At 48.2% G+C, this 19747-nt stretch overlaps 1 protein-coding gene across 2 annotated transcripts; it reads left to right on the top strand.

The window, feature by feature from the left end:
• The first annotated feature begins 4304 nt into the window (after positions 1 to 4304).
• Positions 4305 to 19350, top strand: LOC102060688 (suppressor of cytokine signaling 1). 2 transcript variants are annotated; one of them, XM_074539470.1, is made up of 3 exons: positions 4305 to 4546; positions 14426 to 14550; positions 17750 to 19350. In XM_074539470.1, the coding sequence occupies exon 3, from the start codon at positions 17816 to 17818 to the stop codon at positions 18497 to 18499; it is 684 nt and encodes a 227-aa protein (XP_074395571.1). In that variant the 5' UTR covers positions 4305 to 4546; positions 14426 to 14550; positions 17750 to 17815; the 3' UTR covers positions 18500 to 19350. The 2 variants fall into 2 exon arrangements, with proteins under 2 accessions (XP_074395571.1, XP_005488753.2); XM_005488696.3 differs by lacking the exon at positions 4305 to 4546 and adding an exon at positions 4619 to 4738.
• The last annotated feature ends 397 nt before the right edge of the window (positions 19351 to 19747 follow it).

Raw genomic sequence — 19747 nt, 5'->3', positions numbered from 1 at the left:
GTCCTGCAAGTGGGGTTCAGCATCACCACATGCCTCAGTGCAGGGGGACAAATCTGGGAAAGCATGGGCAGGACTGAGGCTACATGTTCCAACTGAAGGATTCTGAGCAAAGGGATTTGGGCAAGATCCACTCATTTCGGCCTCCAGTAACACGTCCTGAAAAGGTAGGATAACAAGGAGAGACAATAGACCTCAAGGATACAATGAAATCCTTAACTGAGGATTTCACCTCCATGTGTATTGGGCAGCAATGTTGGGAGAAGTCACCTGGGGTGGTCATGGATTTATGTGGCCACAGAGCCTCAAGGAGCTCACACTTGAGTCCAGTGGTGTGGAAGGCTGGTACCTTGTTTCCCCTGTCCCGGATTGTCCTCTACTGCTCCAGGGTGTTTAGCATGTAGGCAAGATTCAGAGGTGAGGGAGTGGTTTGCTGTACAGTTATAAAAGACTGCAGCTGCTTAAATCCGACCTAAATACCTTCCAGATTATACAGCCCGATGCTTTGTTTGAAAACGCACAAGTCGCTGTCTGCTGGGTCTTCCTCCCTCAAGTGACCCAGGGGCGCGGACTGGCCACGGGTGAGAGCACTCGCGCTCTGCGGCGGCCGTGGGTTCCCCAAGCCGGGACAGCACAGGGTGTTGCCGACTGGCAGGGAGCGCATCGGCCGCTCGCCGTGCCCCCTGCGCGGCTGGCTCCGGCTGCCCTGGCTCCGTCCGTGCTCCGGGACACGGGGCACGGCCGGGCACGGCAGCGCCGCCGCTCCGTGCCGGGGCGGGCAGCCCGCAAGCCGCGGCACCCGCGCTGGGTCACCGCGCTCCGGGCAGCCCCTGTACCTTCGCTTTCCTGGAAAGCAGTTTCTCTTCGTTACTGAGAAGAGCCCTGCTCTGGTAGAGGAAGGAGGGGCCTTGCCACCGCTTCATGCAAAGGGGCCACTACATGTGCTAATTTTCCTCATAAGAGTGGAACAAAACCAGCCTCTGCTCGCTCTAAACCACTGAAGGTGTTTGTTTTTGTTTGGTTGGGTTTTTTTGGGTTGTTTGTTTGTTTTTTTTTTTTCCTGGGAGAGCAGAGGAACAGGGCTGGGGGATTTTTGTGTGTTGGTTTAGTCCTCCTGGCTCTCTTTTTTTGTGGTATTGGGTTTTTTCCCTTCTTCTTAATGCTTTGCTGTTAGCACCTCCTAAAAGGAGGCTTTTAGCAAGTTAAGAGAGAGACCATCTCAAAAGGGGAGGAGAGGTCAAAAGGGAAAAACTGCCTAAGACTGAATGCAATCAAACATTGTACATTTTGTATTCTTTGCAGGTTGGACTTCCAGCACATCAGGAGATGGTGGCAGTCATTTCCTACCCACCCCTCAAGCATCCTTCCATCCTCCTATCTGTACAAAATCTCAGGCACTGCCCACATCACCTCTCAGCCCAGGGTACTCAGGCCTTCCCCTTGCTTTCTTCTCTTGCTTTCTTTCCCATTTAACCACATGGCAGGAACCCCCCAGCTTGGGGGCCCCATGTCTGGGCCACTTGGTCAGCTACATTGTCAGGGCAGTTTCATATCCTACTCACATCCCATCCAGAAAGTCAGTGTCCACACCAGTGGGCAACAGCATGTTTGGGTCTGGTGGGAGCCCAGTAAGGCACTGAGATCCTAAGTAATTGGTCACCTGTGATGTGGAATTGGTGCTCCAGCCCCAGCTGAGCTTCCACACACAGGTCTGCAAAGCTGAAGGGCAAGTCAGTACTGGGTGATCTAATGTGTTCACTCATCTTCCCTCCTCTCTGCCCTCCATGTTCTTCTCCTTTGGTCTTTTGGTATCTTTTTTCCTTTCTTCTTCAGATTTTCAATGTTTCATTATCTCCATTTCTCCTTGTCATATTATCCTCTCCCTTCCTCTGAGGCAATGTTTGCCTTTTGCCTTCCCAGAAAACCATCTTTATTCAGTAGTTTGCTATGACCTGCCCCAAAATACTGTTCTTTTTCCCACATCTCCCAAAGTGACAGGAGTAAATAGGCAGACTGTGGCTCCTTCTACCTTATGCAAGATGTAAGGAATCTGCATGCTGAGGAGTGAAGATGTTGGGGTGTTACTTACCAAAGACTTGGAGATTGCTGAAGAACAAGCAGAGAAACACCATAAAGTAGAACTATGATCCAAAGGTAGAATGAATTCAGACCTACTGCTCTCAGCAGCAGGACTTCAGGAAAAACTCTCTGGAAATGGTTAATTCTGTCAGCAGCTCTATCAATGAATGCTTTCATGTTTAATGTGGTTTAAAGGGGATAGTGAGGGTATATGTATCCATATGCAGGGAAAAATTGAGGCATAGGATAAAACTTGTAAATCCCAAGAACAAATCCTGGCACCTTCTTGGGAGCTATTCCTTGTCACACTGTCATCAGCATCCTGGGCATCTCAAAAACTGTCTTTAGGAGGGATCCTGCTTTCTCCAGAGATGCAGCAGTGGGCAGTGTTCAAATTAGCCTGCCTGTATTCTCACTGTCATTACACAAAGCCTTTCAGCTGACTGCCTTCTCCTCCTTCACTGCACCGGACACAAGGTATTTCAGCATTCTGGTGTTTTGCACCTATAATGAAGCCACCTCAGAGGTACCTTGGTCCTGAAGACATTTTGGACCCTGTGGTTTAGATCTGAGCTTTGGAAAGCTGCGGTCAATGGTGCCATTGTGACATGTCCCACTGGCTTTTACAGCTGAAGATGATTGCTGAAATCCACTTCAGCTGTAACTGCTGCCAGGTCACAGTTTCGAGTGGATGAGAGAAGTATGAGCAAGACCCATAGGCAATCTCAGAGCAGTGAGGCTGGATGTTAACTTTTCACAGGCAAATATGAAGAAGAAGAATAAAAGGTAGAATTAGACCAGGCCATTTAACATTAAGGCAAGGTGGCTGGAAGAGTCTATGAAGTCACCCAATAAATGTTATAAATATCCACAGAGGAAAACAGACTCCCTACTAGGCAACTGTAAAGCAAACCACAGGATATTTTTGAAGCTGCCATCCAAAAATACAAAGAAAAGTGTGACAAGCCTACTTAAAAACCAAAAATGGAACAGATGAGCACTTCATCCCTGCTGTGATTTAGAGCTCCAGCGGCAGGTCCTCCCACTGAAGCCGCTCTGAAAAAGAATGAAGTGCTTTGCCCAGATTCTTATGGAAGTTCAGAAATTCTTCTGTGGTCAGCAACATCTTCATGTTGGTCGAAAGAAAAAATTGAAAAGAACTGATGTCTCAACACTCAGTGGAACTTCTGGCAAGGCTGAGGATCAGATTCAGCAGTGTTTCTGACTGCTTTGTGCTCCCTAGCAATGCCAAGCAGCTGTAAAGCTTTTACTCTGCTGCTCAGGCTGGAATTACAGCTGCTTTGCATCACTAGGCTGGTACAGAGCGGCCAGAGCACATCTGCGTTGGGCGTTTGTATAGAGCTTTTTCAACAGGGCAGTTCACCTGGTATGCACACACTAGAGGATGTGTGCAGCATCGAAAGAAAGTATGTAGGTGAAAAGAAAATATGTAGGTGAATGAGAGCTCTGATGACGTGATCAAATCATAGCTTCATTACAGGCTAGGCCTTTAAACTGTGAGGTTTGTACTCCAAAGTTTGAATTCCAAAGTTTATATTTTTTTCTATTACATCTATTCTCTCTGAGCAGCAATATGTTCATACTATGCACCATGCGGTGCATTATTTATATTTCTTATCATAACGTTTCTCTGCATTTGTATTTTTTTACGTGATTTCCAATATTTTAATTCGACCCACCAAGGCAACAGCGTACGTTTCGGGGCACGCTCCTCAAATGCGTATTACCCTGCCACACTCTGTGCTTCCAGGGTGCCCGGTGTCCTGAGAGCTCCTGCAGGGTTCGCGAGGAGCTGGGAGAACTCCGGCAGGGAAGGTCGGGGCAGGCTCTCTGTTTTCCGCGGGTGTAGGAGCCCTGTGCGCCCCCTCCCCGCCGCCACGGGCCCGGACACTGCCCCTTCCCCGGCGCCGGGAGCCCCGCGGCCGCAGCCCCGCGCTGCAGGGCAGGGATGGGGCAGGGAGGAGGGGCAGAGCCCGCACGGGCCGCCGCCTCCCCGGGCCGACACGTGGCTCCGGCGGGTCCCGGGGCTGGCGGATGCTGCCGTGCCGTCCCGGTGCGGTTCCTCTGCCAGTCTGCGGCGGAGGGGCTTTCACAGCATCCTTTTTCTTCCTTTCCTTTTTTCCTTTCTCTCCCCCCCTCCCCCATCCGTCCAAGTTTTCTTTTACAAAAGCCCAAACTTTTTTCTTCTTTACTTTTTTTTTACTTTTTTTTTTTTCCCTTGCAAGAGCCACGCCGTGGAAAGACGGCGTGGTGGAGGAGGGAGAAACCCCTCCCCTTCCCCTCCCCCCGTGGCTCCTTCCTCGGAAAAGAAACATTTTGGGGGTTTCCTCCCCTCCTACCTCTCCCCTCCCTTCTGTGCCGCTCCGCTCTCCCGAGCCGAAGCCGCCGCCGCCGCGCCCGCCCGCCCCGCGGCCGAGGAGGGCCCGGCGGGGCAGCCTCGCCGCCCCCGGTAAGCCGCGCACCGGCCCCTTTGTGAGCGGAGGGGCCGGGGGGGGATGCGGGGAGCGGGGCCGCCTCCGTTTGGCTTCGGGGCGGGAGAGTGGCGGGGGCCGGGCCAGTCAGCGCCGCTGTCGCCCAGGCACTGAGCGCTCGCTCGCACCGGAGGCAGCGCCGCCCGCCCGTGGCCCCGGAGGTGCCGAGAGTGAGTTGTGCTGCGTTAACTGGAAACGGCCTTTTTGGGGGGCGGGCTGCGAGGAGTCTGCGTGTCTGTCCGTCTGCCTGTCTGCTCCGATCTCCCCTCGGCTTGCGAGGGGGTGCAGCCCCCGCTGATTTGGCTCCTGGGGGTGTTGCGGCCGCTCTTGGCTGGGAAGAAGAAGCGTGTTGGGGCTTGGGGGGCTTTTCCCGAGGAGTCGAGGGAGATTTGGGGTGCCGGCATCTCACTGCCGGTCTTGAAGGGAGCCATGTGCTGTATTGGGGTGGCGGCGGGGTGCTGGGAGTAGCCTGGGTGGCTCCACGGGGACTGTGCTGCTGTCAAGGTGTTCTTCACGGCGTCAGGACAGGGAGATGTTTCTTTTAAAGTGAAACCTGCAAATTATGTAATGTCTTAGATGGGTCTGTAGGGAAGCAGCCGCACAGGTCTGGGTAACTTGGTCTTCACAGCACTTCTTTCACATAAAGCACTGGAGAAGCGATGCTCAGAGTTACACTTAGTCTTAGCTGGAAAAGGGAGCTGCCTGCCAGAAGTGAGGGCGTTACAGGGAAGAGGGGTAACTGTGAACCGGGGGTGTACGTGCCCGCTTGGGGTTGCCTTGAAGGGCGGAGGAACTCGCCGTCCTCCAGACCTGGCACAGTCAGATCGCAGCCTCACACCTGCCGTTTCTCAGAAGATCAGTGCTGCGCGCCCATGACAAGCCTCATCGCAAAGGTTATCGCTAAATCCTCCTTCTTTATGCAATCTGAGTCATGGTGCTCACAGCCATGCAGGATCCACTACTCACTTTTTCCCACAAACACACGCGTTGTCACTGAGAATTTTGGAATGGTTACCGTGTAAAACCTCAGCTCATGCTACTCTTAGGTTTCTTTTTTTTTTTTTTTAATTTAGTTAAAGTGTGTATTACTTCTTGCTAAAACAGGCTGGGAAACAGGATCTGGAAGAATCCCAGAGGTAGCTGAGAAGAACTCAAGAATGCTAAGTTAATGTCCTTGGCTTTTTTCTTCTCCTACATGGTGAAGAATGGGGGATGTGGCTTGACCATTGTTCTGGAAAGTTGAGGGTAAAGAGTATTGTTAGCAAGCTGCTATTTGGGACTATGTGGTCCAGACAGTGCCATTTACTAGTTCTAGTCCTTGCAGCTCTCAGAGAATTTAAATGAAAAACCCAGTCACATGTTGACCATACTCAACTCTGTAAAATGGGGTGGAATCGGAAATAACTAGTTTCCTGATGTTTCATTCTCTACTGACTGTGTCCTTAGGAAGGTATGCAAGCGTATCTTCTTTCTCCAAACAACTGCAACTGCAATTCAGATGCTGTGTGAATGTCAAATGGCCCATTCAGCCACAGCAGGCAGTGGTCATGTGCTTTAAAATCATGCACATGCACAGAAGTTTGTGAGACTGAGGCTGTATTATCACATATAATGTTGCTTTTAGTTGAATCAAGTTACGATAAAGTGTGGCCAGTCGCTGCAGATGAAGCCAAGCTTTGTTTCTGTGTTCATGAGTGATTCTGCCGGGTATGTGATTTAAAACATAGTTGTTGAAGTATGGATTCTTGTTCCCTTCAGAGGGGACGGCTCTTGGGCACAAACCCGCAGGATTACTGGGATGCCAACCTCCCACACAAGTTCCCATCTTTTCCTGAGTTAAACTGGAATTTGGGCCTTTGTTATTTCTGTGCTCCTTGTTAATATTCTGTATGTTGCATGTCCTTTAATAACCTGGCTTATCACTTACTTAAAAGGGGGTTGAGTGGCAACACAGGGGTTTTCTGTAAGGTTGTGTTGGAAGGCACAGGTGCTTGGGTCCCCAAAAATGGGCATAGAGGAGCACTAGGGAGAGGCTGAGCTTCTTCAGATCCTTCCAGGTGTGTGTCTCTGTCCCCACTGTGTCTGCTCAGAGAGGGCCAAATTCAGTTTCCAGATGACAGCGTCAAACATGCAGCCAGTGCCTCTTGCCCTCCTCAGTCCAGCTGGGATTTCTGTGAAGTTGGTGGTCGGTTTATGCAAGGATAGAGCTGGGGCTGGGTGGTGTAAATTCTTAATTGCTGCCACTAATACTGTGGTTGCATTGCTGAGAAACAAAGGAGAAAATGTGCCTTTAGAGCTGTGTTTTTTCCCTTGTTTCTCTTTTTCTCTGTCCCCACTGGGAATGTTTTGCTCTTTTCTCCTAGTTTTTCCCTGCAGCTCCTTGCCACCCGCTCTCCCCTTGCCACCCACAGGCTTCTCTGTCCTGATTTCTCCAGCCTTGGTTTGGTCAGCAATAAAGAGATAGTGCCAATACTTAAATCTGACATCATTTGGTTCGGGTTGATACTGTGGTTAGATTAATAAAAGCTGTGGGGAGCTGGTGTGTTCCTGAGCTGTTATTCCAGGCCGCTGCAGACCTCAGCTAGTGCTGCTTGCCAAAAGCTCACACGATGGGAGAGGAGGGCACATGCATCTCTGTGACTTAAGATATGGATGGTGTGAGAGCTGAATAAGCCATACAGGAACCATATATTTTAGAGGGTAAAGGTGTTAAACCTATATGTCATTAGGAGGCATATTTATTTAAAATAATGCAACTAAATGCTACATTAATTATATCCTTGATTGCGTGTAAGTAGAGGCAGAGGCAGGTATGATAGCAACTTATCCCCTTTATCTTGTCAGTCTACTTCATTACAGCCTACTCTTCTGGTTTGCATTTGTGCATATCCTGCATCCTTCTCCCTCAGTAAGGTATTTATTAGCTCACCGTTTTGCTGAAATCAGTCTCAACTTTTTAAAAAAAGGTGCAGTGCTGTTTGATGTAGTAGGATTTGGTGACATTGTGTAGAATTCTTCCCCCTCTCCCCATACCAAGTGACAGGTTTCAAGTTAAGATTTAGAAGTCAGAAGTGTAGAAAATCCTACTTTTAAACTTCTGGAACTCAATGCTTCTGTTCAATAGGTATTTAATAGTGTAAAAATGTAAATTCAGTTTTAGTAGAATGGCTAAATGCTGGTTTGTGTTGTCTTTGGAGACTTCAGAGCTGCCCCTTATTTTCATCCTCTTCAGTGGAGAAATGAAAAGGCCTGTGTGCACTTCACAGGAAATGAGTGTCTGATACAGGCTCGCAGGCTGCACATTTCCAAGAACTGCTCTCAAGGTATTTTGATAATGCACATTCTCTCTGCCTTCTCCCTTCCTGCTCCTCCTGCACTTTGTGTGATTCTGCTTGTTCGCAAACACATGCAGAGTTGAGGGGAAGAACCAAACGGCGCCACTGTTAAGTTTGCAGATGGGCTCCTTTAGCTTTGTACTGGAGCAGGGGCTGGCAAAATTGGGACAAGCTGGCTGCATTCGGTTGCCTTTGTTGCAGAGGGTTTTTGTCCTTCCCCTCACTCCCTGCAAATGCTGAAAAAAATTTTGCCTTCAGACTGTGACTTGTGCAACGAGGGAGTTTTTGCATGTATGTGACTCTGCAGTTCAGAAACAGCTTGGATCTACTTTTGTACTTCCTCAGTAGCAAAGTTTATTTGAAAACTTAGGCTAAAGCTAAGAAAATGAGTGTGGCTGTTAGCTGTTGGAAAATGCCAGAGATCTGCAATCTATACTGTGTAGCTGGGCTTCTGCACGTCCTGCTGAAGGCCCCTTGCTGAAGCTGAGGGGATTCAGCATAAGTTTGCCTCAGTTGGCACACTAGTGGTGATAGCACAGGTTTGATTGTGCAGGAATGGATTGTTTGTGCTTTTTGACAGATCACCAGTGCTGTTCTTTATCCCTATTTTAGTTCTACCTTGTATTCTGGTGAGATTTTGTGGTGTGGAAGGAGAGAAGTTGGAGCAACATTTACTGCTTTAGCAGTAAAGACTGAAATCTGCTGTTTGTGTAGGGTGCATGCTGATTTTCACGTCAGCAGATCCAAAGAAGAGGTGCTGTTCTTTTTAGTCATCAAAGAAAGAGGAAAACATGGACAGAGCTATTTTAACTCTGCAGCAGGTCCATCGTTGATTCCTCATATTGACTTCATATGCCCTTGTTTACTACTTCAGTTTTGCACAAAGGACATTTATGGCTTGTGCTGGGCTCCTCTTACTGTTATGTCAGGTTTGAATGGTTAAGAGATGTCTTAAAAAGGTGTTGCTCAAAACCCTAGCCCTTTGTTGCTGCATTCCTCTGCCTAAGGTCTGCTAAAGCATGATGTGGTGGGTACAGCATAGAAACAAAGCAAAGACATTTGAGAGGGAAGAGAAATGAGACTTCTCAGATCAGCTTTCTCACTTTCCCCAGTCTACATGATTGGAGTTTTTCCTTTTATGAGTTTTCAAATTAGTTACTTTTCAGTCTTGGTCACCTTTGAACTTCCTCTCATCTGGTTTTCTGAAAGAATACAAAAAGAATGTCCTGATTGGACTGTATCTTTCTCTAGCATCCTCTTGTATATATGTATCTGCTCTCTAAACTGAGCAAGAAATTTCTCCAGTCTCTCTCTGTACAATTATGTGTTGCTTGTTATTACCCATCTTTAGGCCTACCCTCTTTGTTTCAGCTCTGTATGTTTTTATTTCAGGTAACTAGAACTGACTGTATTCTCTCAGGTGGTGACATTACTGTTACATTCCCATCCATTTTGCACCCTCCCAGTCCCACTTGCCTCTTGGTTTTTAAATGACTGCTTTTGCATTCGGAGCTGGAGCTTTCCTTAATGAGCCCTCAGCACTGTTACTTGGCTCATTGGTCAGCTGCACCACTTAATTTATTGCTCTTGAAAATATAGACCCAGCTGGTTTTTCTACAAGCCTGCGTGCATTTGTATGTGTCAGGACAGAGTCCTGCCTGACCTCCTGCTGCTTTCCTGCTGACGAATTTTTAATGACCTCTGACTTCTCTGTCCTGGAGGGAGTGAAGTGATTTTGTCACAGTGTTTACCCTGGGAAGGCGATGGAGAGGGCTCACTACATTTTGAGTTGGATTTAAGTAACACGAGGCTGTGAGCTGCCTGCTGGGGAGCAAGATTAGCCTTGGGGGTGTTGTGGGGAATGACAGCTTGAAGATGGAGAGACAATTCTAGGAAGAGACCTGGGTCAGCCTGTGAGTTTGCACAGTCACGGGGGAGGGAGCTGCTTGCATAAAAGATGGAGGAGCCTTTGGGCTGCTTGTACCCACCAGCCTGTTGAGGAGTGAGGTGGGCTGCTCTGCAAAGTGGGCTGAGTCAAACCAGGGGGAAGATGCAGTGGCTGGGAGGGGGGCAGAGAGGTGACCAGATGTGCAGGGGCTGAAGTGCCTTGGTTTCCTTCGGCCACCCCTCTTCTACCTCCCATTCACCCTGTGGCATGACTGCCCCATGTCCTCTGCCCATCTGCTTTACAGGTCCTGGATGCTGCTGGCTCTTTAGCTTGTGTTCCATGTCTTGCTTTTTGACTTGCTTTGAGGAAGCACAAAGTGTGTCCTGTCATCTGTTGTTCCTTCAGGTGCCATCTGTGTGATGGGGAACTCTGCCTGGGGGTTGGCTCTCCCCCCACACCAGGTAGCTTTGTGCTGCTCCTGCTTTAAGAGCACACGTTGAAAAAAGTTCCTTCCAATACTTGCAGCCCTCTGGCAATTGCTAGTGCAGCTGATTTGCTTGAGAGAACACTTGTTTGAGAGATGGTCTCTTTGTATCTCAACCATCCATTTCCAATTCCAAATCTCCAGGTATAGTCCACCGTGCCCAGCTGGCTTTCTGCTTTAATGTCACTTTTCCCTATCTCTTCTGATAGAGCCCCCTCTTTTTTCCTTTCAGGTTAATCAGCATTAAATACTGGGAAATCTCAACATCCTGGGCAAGAAAAAATAATACCTGCTTGCTTGTGTAACTTTTCTGCAGTGTCCCTGTCCCCACTAGCTGGTATCCCACTCAACTAAATTATTCCCCCTGAGGTTTTCTGGTTTTGATAAACTGAAAATGCCATATGTTTTCTGGGTTTTGTTTCGTTTGTCTTGGCCACCTACTGTCCCAGTTTCATAACAGCCATCCTCATATAAATTTGTTCCCTACTGTCAATAATTTATATTCCTTTATATTGGCTCCTCTAGGATTATTTTTTCATCTTCTAAAGGATTATTGAGGTTGTAGAGAGATTTGAATAGGGACTGTGGTTTTGTAGTGTGTGTGTGTTTGATGTCTCTGATCCACAGCAGAAGCTCTTGCCAGCTGTTGCACCTACAGTGATACCTGCAGTGTGACCCATATTGTCCCCCAAGCCTGTCCTCTTAGCCAGGCAGCATCTCTGCCATCATTTGTCGGAGGTCTGCACGCTCTGTCACTTAGGATTTCCTAAATAACCTTTCATGACTTAATTTTTTTAAAATTCTTTTTACTTTTGACTCTCAGGACTAGTTTCTTTATTTTGTGTGTTGGAAATCCCCCACTATAAAACTTAGTGTTGTGGTGTGTCTGTGCTTTCTGACCCTTGCCCTTTGCTCTGGAGGCACAGTAACTGGTGCTGCATAATGGCCCCTCACGTCTTTTGAAGCTGGTCCTCCTGAAGACCCAAGGCAGGGTGTTTGCCTTGTCCCCCTGTGGTCCTGTTGTTTAATCATCTGGGACTCGTCTAGCAGCATAGTTCTGGTAAGGATTCTGAACCAGCTTTAGCTGCAGACACTGCTAATTCCTCAGGGTTAGCTGCTTCTTTGAATTCCTTTCCGGCTCAGTGTGATGATTTTGATAAAAAGCCGGACCACTGATGGCTTTTGTGTCTCAGGATTTACTCATTTCCTCAAACAGGGCTCTGGAACAAAGTCAGTTTAGTAGAGAGAGGCAGAGGAAATGTACCTGTGCTGCTGCTCTGGGCGTGGGGGAAGCTGGTAGTGCTGAGGAGCCATGATGGGTTGGAGGCAGCCCTGGGCGTACCCCCTTCCCACTGATCCCCCTCTCAGCAGGGAGATGGGATGGAGCGTTTCAAGTAGGGAGACACGAGGGACTGCTGTTAGCTTGGCTTCTTTCTTCTTCCTCCTTGTGTCCTCTCCCTGTCTCCTTGTTTCTGCCCCCAAGGTGGGGAGAGCTCCAGCCACCTTTCCAGAGGGCAGCTTCCTGAGCTGGTATGTGGTGGGGACAGAGGGATGGCAAGGCAGCAGCCCAGATTCTGTGTTCACTGGCCAAGCACAGGGCTGAGGTTTTGTGTAGCCGTGCAGCACTGACATTCACAGGAATGGCTGCTCGCTGTGAAACTGCAAAGGTCAGGAGCAACGCCACTGGGCTTCCCTCACTTACCAAAAATGCTGTTGGCCAGAGGCAAGCAACAACTCTCTGCTTAAGCCATAGCAGGATAGGCTCAGCTGCAGCTTTGGAACTTAGTAGTAACTCCTCTTGATTTCCTTTTTCTGTTTTTTTTTCTTCTTGTTTCCCCAGTTACAGGAGAAGGCAGAAATAATTCAGTCTTCAGTAGAAGATGTCTTTGGCAGAAGTCAGATGGTAGTTTTGGTAGTTTTACTTGCTGTGGAATAAGCTGTAGTTGCTTGTGACTACTGCAGAGCAGCCTCTGAGATCAGGGAAGTGATGAGACTTCTCTGTTCTGAAATGGCAGGATTACAGTTTCACATTGGGCTATTTAGATGAGGAGTAGGCTCTTTTATTTGAATAAGTTTCTGAAAGTGCATAGTATTTCCAAGGCTTGAAAAGGGGACCCTAAAAATGGATGTCTTTCTTCTAACTCCTTCAATTAGCTCAGTAAAGACAATTGTTTTTTCCTTTAAACTGCCACCTTGTTGGATTTTTATTAACATGTGTCATGGAGAAACCAAAGTGCTTGCAGACTTCCCTCCCTTGAAGAATATTTGGCACTGATCACACAGTCTTGTGGGTTTTCTTGGAGTAAAAACCTTTCAGTCCCTATCAGCAAAGTGCCATATTAATTCAGAAAACATGTGTCATAGAAAAATATGTTAAGAAGTACCAAATATTAATATCAGATCCATGCAAAGTTATTTGTGGGTTTTGAAGTATGTTCTCCATACCCAAATGTCAGGAAGTGTTTGATAAGACAAGTGTTCTTGCAAGGTGTCCAACTGTTGATTCCCAGAGCCTGCATGCAGGATCTTCCTGCACTGTCTCTGCTGTGCGAAATAGGAGCTGCCACATGTGGGTGCTGCCTCAGCTTATTTTGTTAAATATTGCATCCTTGGATGCTGGTTGTATAGGGAAATGCAATTTTGGTTTGGGGTATGTAGGTGTGGTGTGGTTTGGTTTTTTTCCCACATATTCTCTCATGTGTCAGACATAATGGCTCCCTCACATCAAACTGCCATGGCATAAAAGATAGAGGGAACTGCAATGTCTCCAAGGCCTGCTTTGTGCTGGAGAAATTGGCTGTGATTAACACTGGTCCTCTTGGCTGAGCTGGGCCACATTCTTCCTCTAACCACAGCTCCCTCTGTTCCCTTTGGCATGTCTGTCTGTGCATCTCCTTTCCCTTCCCCCTCCATGATCCTTTCTGGATCAGCCCTGGTCTCCTTGGCAGTGGCAGGGTGCTCACTGGTGTGACCGTGCACCGTGGCGGTGATGGCGCGGTTCAAACCAGTGCCGGTGTGTGGCAGGCGGTGGCGGCCTGAGAGCCAGCCTGGCCTACCATTAAACCCCAGTGCTGCGTGCTTGGCTCTTACCAGGGAGGTTTCTTCCAGCCCTTTGCTCAAGCTTTCCTTTGAAACAGCTTTCCCAGCCACAAATCAGTGGGCAGCACATTTCTGTGGGATGCAGACGTGCAAACAAGCGATGTCTGCTCCGGCGCTGCTGCCTGGAGTAGGGACGCTGTCGCAAGGCCTTGCAGGGTACGTTAGGGAGAGCTTTTCCTAATCCCAGCCTCCATCTAACTGCTCTGGGAACTGCAGGGTTGATATCTGGGAGATGTCAAAGCCAAATGGAGCAGGAATGGTAATAATGGGATAGTATAAAAGTGTAATAATGAGATGGACCTGGAGCTCTGCTAGTGGCAAGTCAGTGTAGCTTGTGGGGTGTGTGCCCAGTTCGGACTGGGCTGGGGAGGATGTGGAGAAGCGATGTTACATGGGTACAAGTGAAGCTGTGCAGGGCCTGCCTCTGAAAGGTGTGCAGAAAGCTGGGATTGTTTTTTCAGCTTGCTAATGGATCCACTGACAGACACGTGATTGCACACATGGTGGTCTGCAGCTCCACCAGGTCACTGGGTTTACTTTGCCATCTGCGAGGAGGAAAAGTCTTGAGAGCTGGGGAAGCAGGGCAGAAGAGTGTGGGCCAGAACAGATTGGGTCACAGTGAATGGATACCTATGTGGTATCAAATTAGATACTCTAAATGTTGTGTTTTGTATTCAGAACAAGTTGGGACTTTGTGTTCTGAATCCTTAGGTTTATTTCTGTTGCCGTCATCTCTTAACATTTGAGTTTTATGGTTCCTGCTTTTGGAACATGATGGCAACTTTGTGGTCTTTCCACTTGTCCTTGAGCCACCTGTGAGCTGCCTGGACCTACTCAGCTCATGGCTTTGTAAATAGCAATAATAACTACAACAGCAACAATCTGCTGTCTCTGTTGCTATCTGAAGTGCTGTATACGTGTTTCTACAGTAACACAGATCAAAGAGATAGAGACAAACAACCTGTCCCCAGATTTGTTGTATTTTAGATCCACATTACAGCAAACTAATGGGCTTAGTCACCTGCTTGATGGATGTCTTTTCTTTTCAAAGGATGGATTTGCTCTTAAGTAAAGCTGTGCAGAAACTGGGAAGTGCCGCATCGGAGCTTTTGAATTTGGACCACTTGCAGTCCTGACATTCAGAATCTCATCCCTATGGGTGGCAAAGACAAAGAGGTAAGCTTTTTCAAGTGTCCTAGAAGAAGAATGTGAGGATGCATCATAGCTGAGTACTTGAGGCTGATGTTGAACATGCCAGATTTGTCAAGCTCCAGGGTGCAGGGCTGGCTTGGCTGAACCACACGCTGTGCACAGTCCCCTGGTTTACTAGAATTGTCTCCTTATATAAAACACCCTGCCTTGCCTGGGTCGTGAGTGAGGAGGAAAGCAGAATGCCCTGTGTCATGAGCACTTATTTTGAAAAGCTCTTGAACTTGCACTAAATCAGAAAGTCTGGAGAAACTTATGCAGCCTTTTAATTAGCAGGACACCAGCTTTTTAGGATATGTTGCTTTGGCTGCAAGCATTGTTCTGACTTGCAGTAGAGAGGTAGTAACTTGTTTGGGTGTTGGGGTTTTTTTGGGTTTTTTGGAGGGGAAAAGAGGAAAAGCAAATCATGGTGTGACAAGTCAGCAGAACTAATTATGCATGTGTGTTTAATTACACCCCTGCCTTGGTTTATTCCTAATCCTGGGTCTGCACATCCTCCGTGATGTGGAGGCTGTGTACGCCTAGGACCTGTTGAGCCATTGAAAGTGAACCTTAAAGGCAGTATCAGGAAGCACTTTTAGGGCTAATATTACTGTAACTAATGCTGTGCTGCAAGCCAGGCACTTAGCTCTTGGAAATGGGTCACTGAAGCTAAACAAATTCCCCCCATCTCAGGCTCTGACCTATATGTAGATTTCAAACCAAGTGAGCAAATTGTCAAGGTGCTATTTTTGAATTTACTTTGAATTTGAAATTATGACAGTCTCAGTTCTTAGTCAGCCAGATTTCTAGTAGCAGTGGATTTTTCTTAAAGGACTTGGGTGAATGACTAAAGGTTGAAAACTGGGAGAAACCAGTTTGGGTTTTTCTTCTGTCAAATAGAATCTGCAGCCCTAAACAAATTATATATTTGTTGTTATTTTTAAAACTAGCCTGGAATTGAAAGACAGCTGCCTGCTTCTGTTTTTGTGCTTAAATTAAATTTCCAACCTCGACCCGTGAAATTGGCAAAATTTCCATTTGTACCCAAGAGAAATTGCTGTTTAGGAAGGTTCTTTATCACTCCTTTTGAAGCTAGAGCCACAGCCCTGGAGGCACCTGGCAGAAGACCTTTGTTTCCTATAGGAACTGATGTCAGAGGGTTCTGTAGCTTCCTCACCCAGCAGAGAGAAGAAGGAGAGGGACAGAGATGCTGCAACTTCTTGTGGTGCCTTCTATGCTGAGTTTTCAGTGGTGATAGATGGCCCTTGTTGCTGTAGTGGTGATTGTGTGTGTTTGCATCCTGCTCACTAAATCACCTTCACCTAAGATTTATTCTGACTTGCTGAATAGTCTGAGCAGCTTTCAACTGCTGGGTTTTTTTTCTTTCTTTCTTTCTTTCTTTCTTTTTAAATGGAAAAGAAAAACCCAACTTGATTAACTCCTTCCCACCCCTCCCACCTTTCTCTAAGCATGGAATTTCCCTCCTATGAAATTGTGTAGAGGGCAGGATCAACAGCACTCAGAACAGTACCAGGGACATTAGCAGCTTGTGGACTGAAAATCACAGGGCTATAAGCTGGATAAGCTTCCCCCGGCTGCTCTTGGAAAGGATGCTTAGGGCTCCATATATGAAACGTGCCTGGCAGCTACATTATTCGTATTACTGTTAAGTATTGAGAGAGATGTTAGACTAGAAAAGATGTCTGGTAAGGCACTGCCAGGCATATGCCTGCTCTGCCTAACGACTGTGCCCCTGTGAAGGAAAGATGTGTGTCCTCTCCTAGGGTCCCCACCCAGCTAGCACAGCACCAAAAGGAATGTGAGGCTTTTGAATAGCTGGCAAAGGGTGTGAGACAGCTTGGGGGGAACCTTGCAAGGAGCTAAGCTTAACTTGAAGCTCTCCCTGCAGAGCAGGCCCAGCACAGGTCCCTGCACATTCCCTGGGGGGCTGCCTGCCTGCCTGCCTGATACGAGCCCTGAGCCCCAGTGCTCTGGCAGGTCTGTGGTGGGGGAGGGAGCTGCTGGAGATGAAGTGTGTCTCTTCCTCTGCTGCAGGCTGTGCCAGCACTCTGTTCTGCTCCAAGCATGGCTGTGCTGTGAGTGAGTATGACTGGGTTAATGGAGTATGTCAAGGGAGCGAGGGCAGCATTTGGCAGCGAGCTACTGACTTGTCAGGCCTGGGGAAGTGGTATGTTACAGCTCAGCTTCTCACACAGAATGAGCCTCTGGCTTAGGGCTGTGGGTTTTTTATTTGTGCCTATACAGACACACACATTTAGAATATATATTTTTAAAAATATAATTGAAGTGACTTGCATGGCTGATGGCAACGCTGGGTTCAGAAATGCAAAACAGCCTGGTGATAACACAAGGTGCAGGAGATGAGCAGGGTCACGACAGTACATTAGAGGATGGTGACTGGGAGAGGGCAGCATTGTCTGCAGGCAGGGGGAGTTGTCCTTCTAGAAGAAACAGAAGTTAAGAGTCTGGAAGGGCATCAGCAGTGCCTGGTACCAGTGTTAAGTGAGCTCATTCAAGGTAGTTTCAGCCTTGAAGCTGATGTAACATTTCTTGAGTAGTCTTGATCTGAGACCTTTGCTTTCTCCTGACATAGTGAAACAGGCATGTCTTGGGACAAGGGAGTGGTTCCTGGGATTTGGGGGAGAAAGGCTCATACCTGTCTTCTGCTTCTGCTAAGTCCTATTGTCAATCTTTTTGCCAGAGAAAGGGTTGAAGTGTGAGGAAACCTTTCTACCATTCACTGAAGGACAAAGTAAATGATAGTTTCCTCCTTTAGGAAATCTTTCCCTTTTCTTTTGTGGTGTCATTTCACCTTTCCAATCTCAAGGCTACTCTGAAGAGTCCCAAATGTCTATCAGAGGGAAATCTTGAAATGTTGAGATCTGCTGGGTTCAAACTAACCTGCTGGAGGGTGTGTAGGAGCCCTTGGCTGTGAATCACAGAAACCCAATGGATGCAGAGCTCTGTGAGGTGCCACCTTGTGCTGGTGGGGACCCAGCTGGAGCCCTGTCATCCTTGGTTTTCCCCACAGCTGGGGGCTGGTGACATGCAATAGCTCCTTGGTACCCTCTTTGGTATTCGTGCTGGTCTTTCTCCCACGGGAAGTGTCTTGCCCAGGTTGAAGAAGGTATTGGGTTTGCCTCACTCTCCTTCTGTCCCGCAGGCTGGATGCAAAGGAAGAAGCATGGTAAAGGCAGCATCTCTCTGGGATTCATGGGCTCTTTGAGAGATGATCAGAGGGAGGCCAGATGACCTGCACAACACACAGAGCACTGCTTCTCCTCTGCAAAGGCAGCATCGGAGCGTTCTCCCCAGCCCCGCGCCGCCCGGCTTGCCCGATCGTTTCCGGATGTTTCGTAGCTGCGAGTGGGAAGTCCTGGAGCGATCCCTCAATATCCTCCAGGCCAGTGACTTCTACTGGGGCCCCTTGTCCGTGGGGGAGGCCCACGCCAAGCTCCAGCGGGAGCCTGTAGGCACCTACTTGGTGCGGGACAGCTCGCAGGGGAACTGCTTGTTCAGCCTGAGCGTGCGGATGCCCACGGGGCCCGTCAGCCTTCGGATCTCTTTCCAGGAGGGCTATTTCCGCCTCAAGAACTGGTTTTCAGACTGCGTGGTCCGGCTGCTGGAGCTGGTGGTGGCAGGGACCCGGAACAACCCCTTGCACTTTGATGAGATGGGGGGAACTCCCCTGGTGTTCTCTGAGCCCCTGTGCCGGAGCCGCCGGGCAGTGCCCACACTGCGGGAATTGTGCTGCCGGAGCCTCCCTGCTGGTGCCGCGACAGAGCACAGAGCAGGGCTGGGGGGCTCCTTGGGAATGTGTCTGAGGGAAGAGGTGTTCTCACCCCTGGACAGAAGGGGAGGGTCAGAGGGGAGCGCTGGCCCCAGCCCCTCTCTGTCCTGGGCTAGGAGATGATGGATACATATGGGAGATGAAAGGAGATGCCTCTTTTATGGCTGTGCTGGTGGGATGTGTGCCACACCAGTGATGCTGGACTGGCTGCTGGGAGAGGAAGGGGGAGGGCAGAGGGAGCAGAGCTTGAACCCAGTGGCTGTGACAGATGTGTCCTCGTACATACACAGTGAGTGTGACTTTCCCAGATGTGCCTGGGGTAAAGCCAGACCTAAAGAGCAGACATTGCCACTGCCACCAAGTCCTGCTCTTTGCTCCATTTATAACTTAAAAGCTTCAGAAAAAAAGGTGAGCTGCCCATCTTCCCAGGTCCACCCTGTGTTCTCTTTTACCCCAAAGTGCTTGAGCTCATTCCTGCCTCAAATCTGCCCTGGTGGAGTGCAGCTGAGTCCAGTCCCACAGCAGTGCAGCTTGGACATCGATGGGCATGACCCTTGTGCTGACTCACGAAGCTGTGGTGGAGCAAGAGCATGTTTCACTCCCTGCAGTACGAATGTGATGCCTGTTACTTCAGAGGCCGGTGTTTGCACCAAGTGAGACCATTGCAGCCATGTATGATACATGCAGCTTCACTGGCTTTTGCATTGCTTTATTCAATTGGATTTTTAGAGAGTGAAGATGGGTTATGCTGTACTTAAGGGCATGGCAGAGATAACCCTGGTCTGGAGAGTTATATCTGCCCTGGGAGGGTGTGAAGAGATGGGATCCTGCACCCTTTCTTAAGCTCATGTGATAGTGTGCTGCTGCCATCTGTCGAGCATCAGAAGATGTTTTGGTTTTGCCTCTGAAAGGCAAGGAATTTTTTATATAAAACTTCTAAAATTTTAATAAAATTTTTATATTGATTTTTAAAAGTCAGTGAATACTTGGTGATAACTTCACTCCCTTCTAATGTTAGAAGCCCAGTTAGTTTAGTGCCCAGGCTTGGAAATCAAAGTGAATTAAGTGAATTTCTCATAAAGAACACAAGCAGAACATAAATGAGTGGTCCTAGCTGGGAACATTAAACTTAAATTCATCTTGTAGTGTAATGTAGTAAAGAATTGTCTAAACAGAGAAACTTCTGAAAATCTCAGCCCTACATTTTTAGAAAGTTTTTTTTAGTACCTCAAAATTTGTACTGAGTGTTTGAAAAAAAAAGAGTAATTCAAGATCTTAGAACAGGGCACAGCATCAGTGAACTTGAACTGGTGAGTATGAGTACAAATGGGAGGAACACAGTTGGCTTAAATAGGGTCATGGTTCATTTCA

This window comes from Zonotrichia albicollis, chromosome 4 (assembly GCF_047830755.1).
Source record: "Zonotrichia albicollis isolate bZonAlb1 chromosome 4, bZonAlb1.hap1, whole genome shotgun sequence".
NCBI classification, from domain to species: domain Eukaryota; kingdom Metazoa; phylum Chordata; class Aves; order Passeriformes; family Passerellidae; genus Zonotrichia; species Zonotrichia albicollis.
This window is presented reverse-complemented; position numbering and strand designations above follow the sequence as displayed.

Coding starts and splice junctions, on each gene's coding strand:
- LOC102060688 (XM_074539470.1), top strand. CDS start 17,816: ATGATCAGAGGGAGGCCAGATGACCTGCACAACACACAGAGCACTGCT.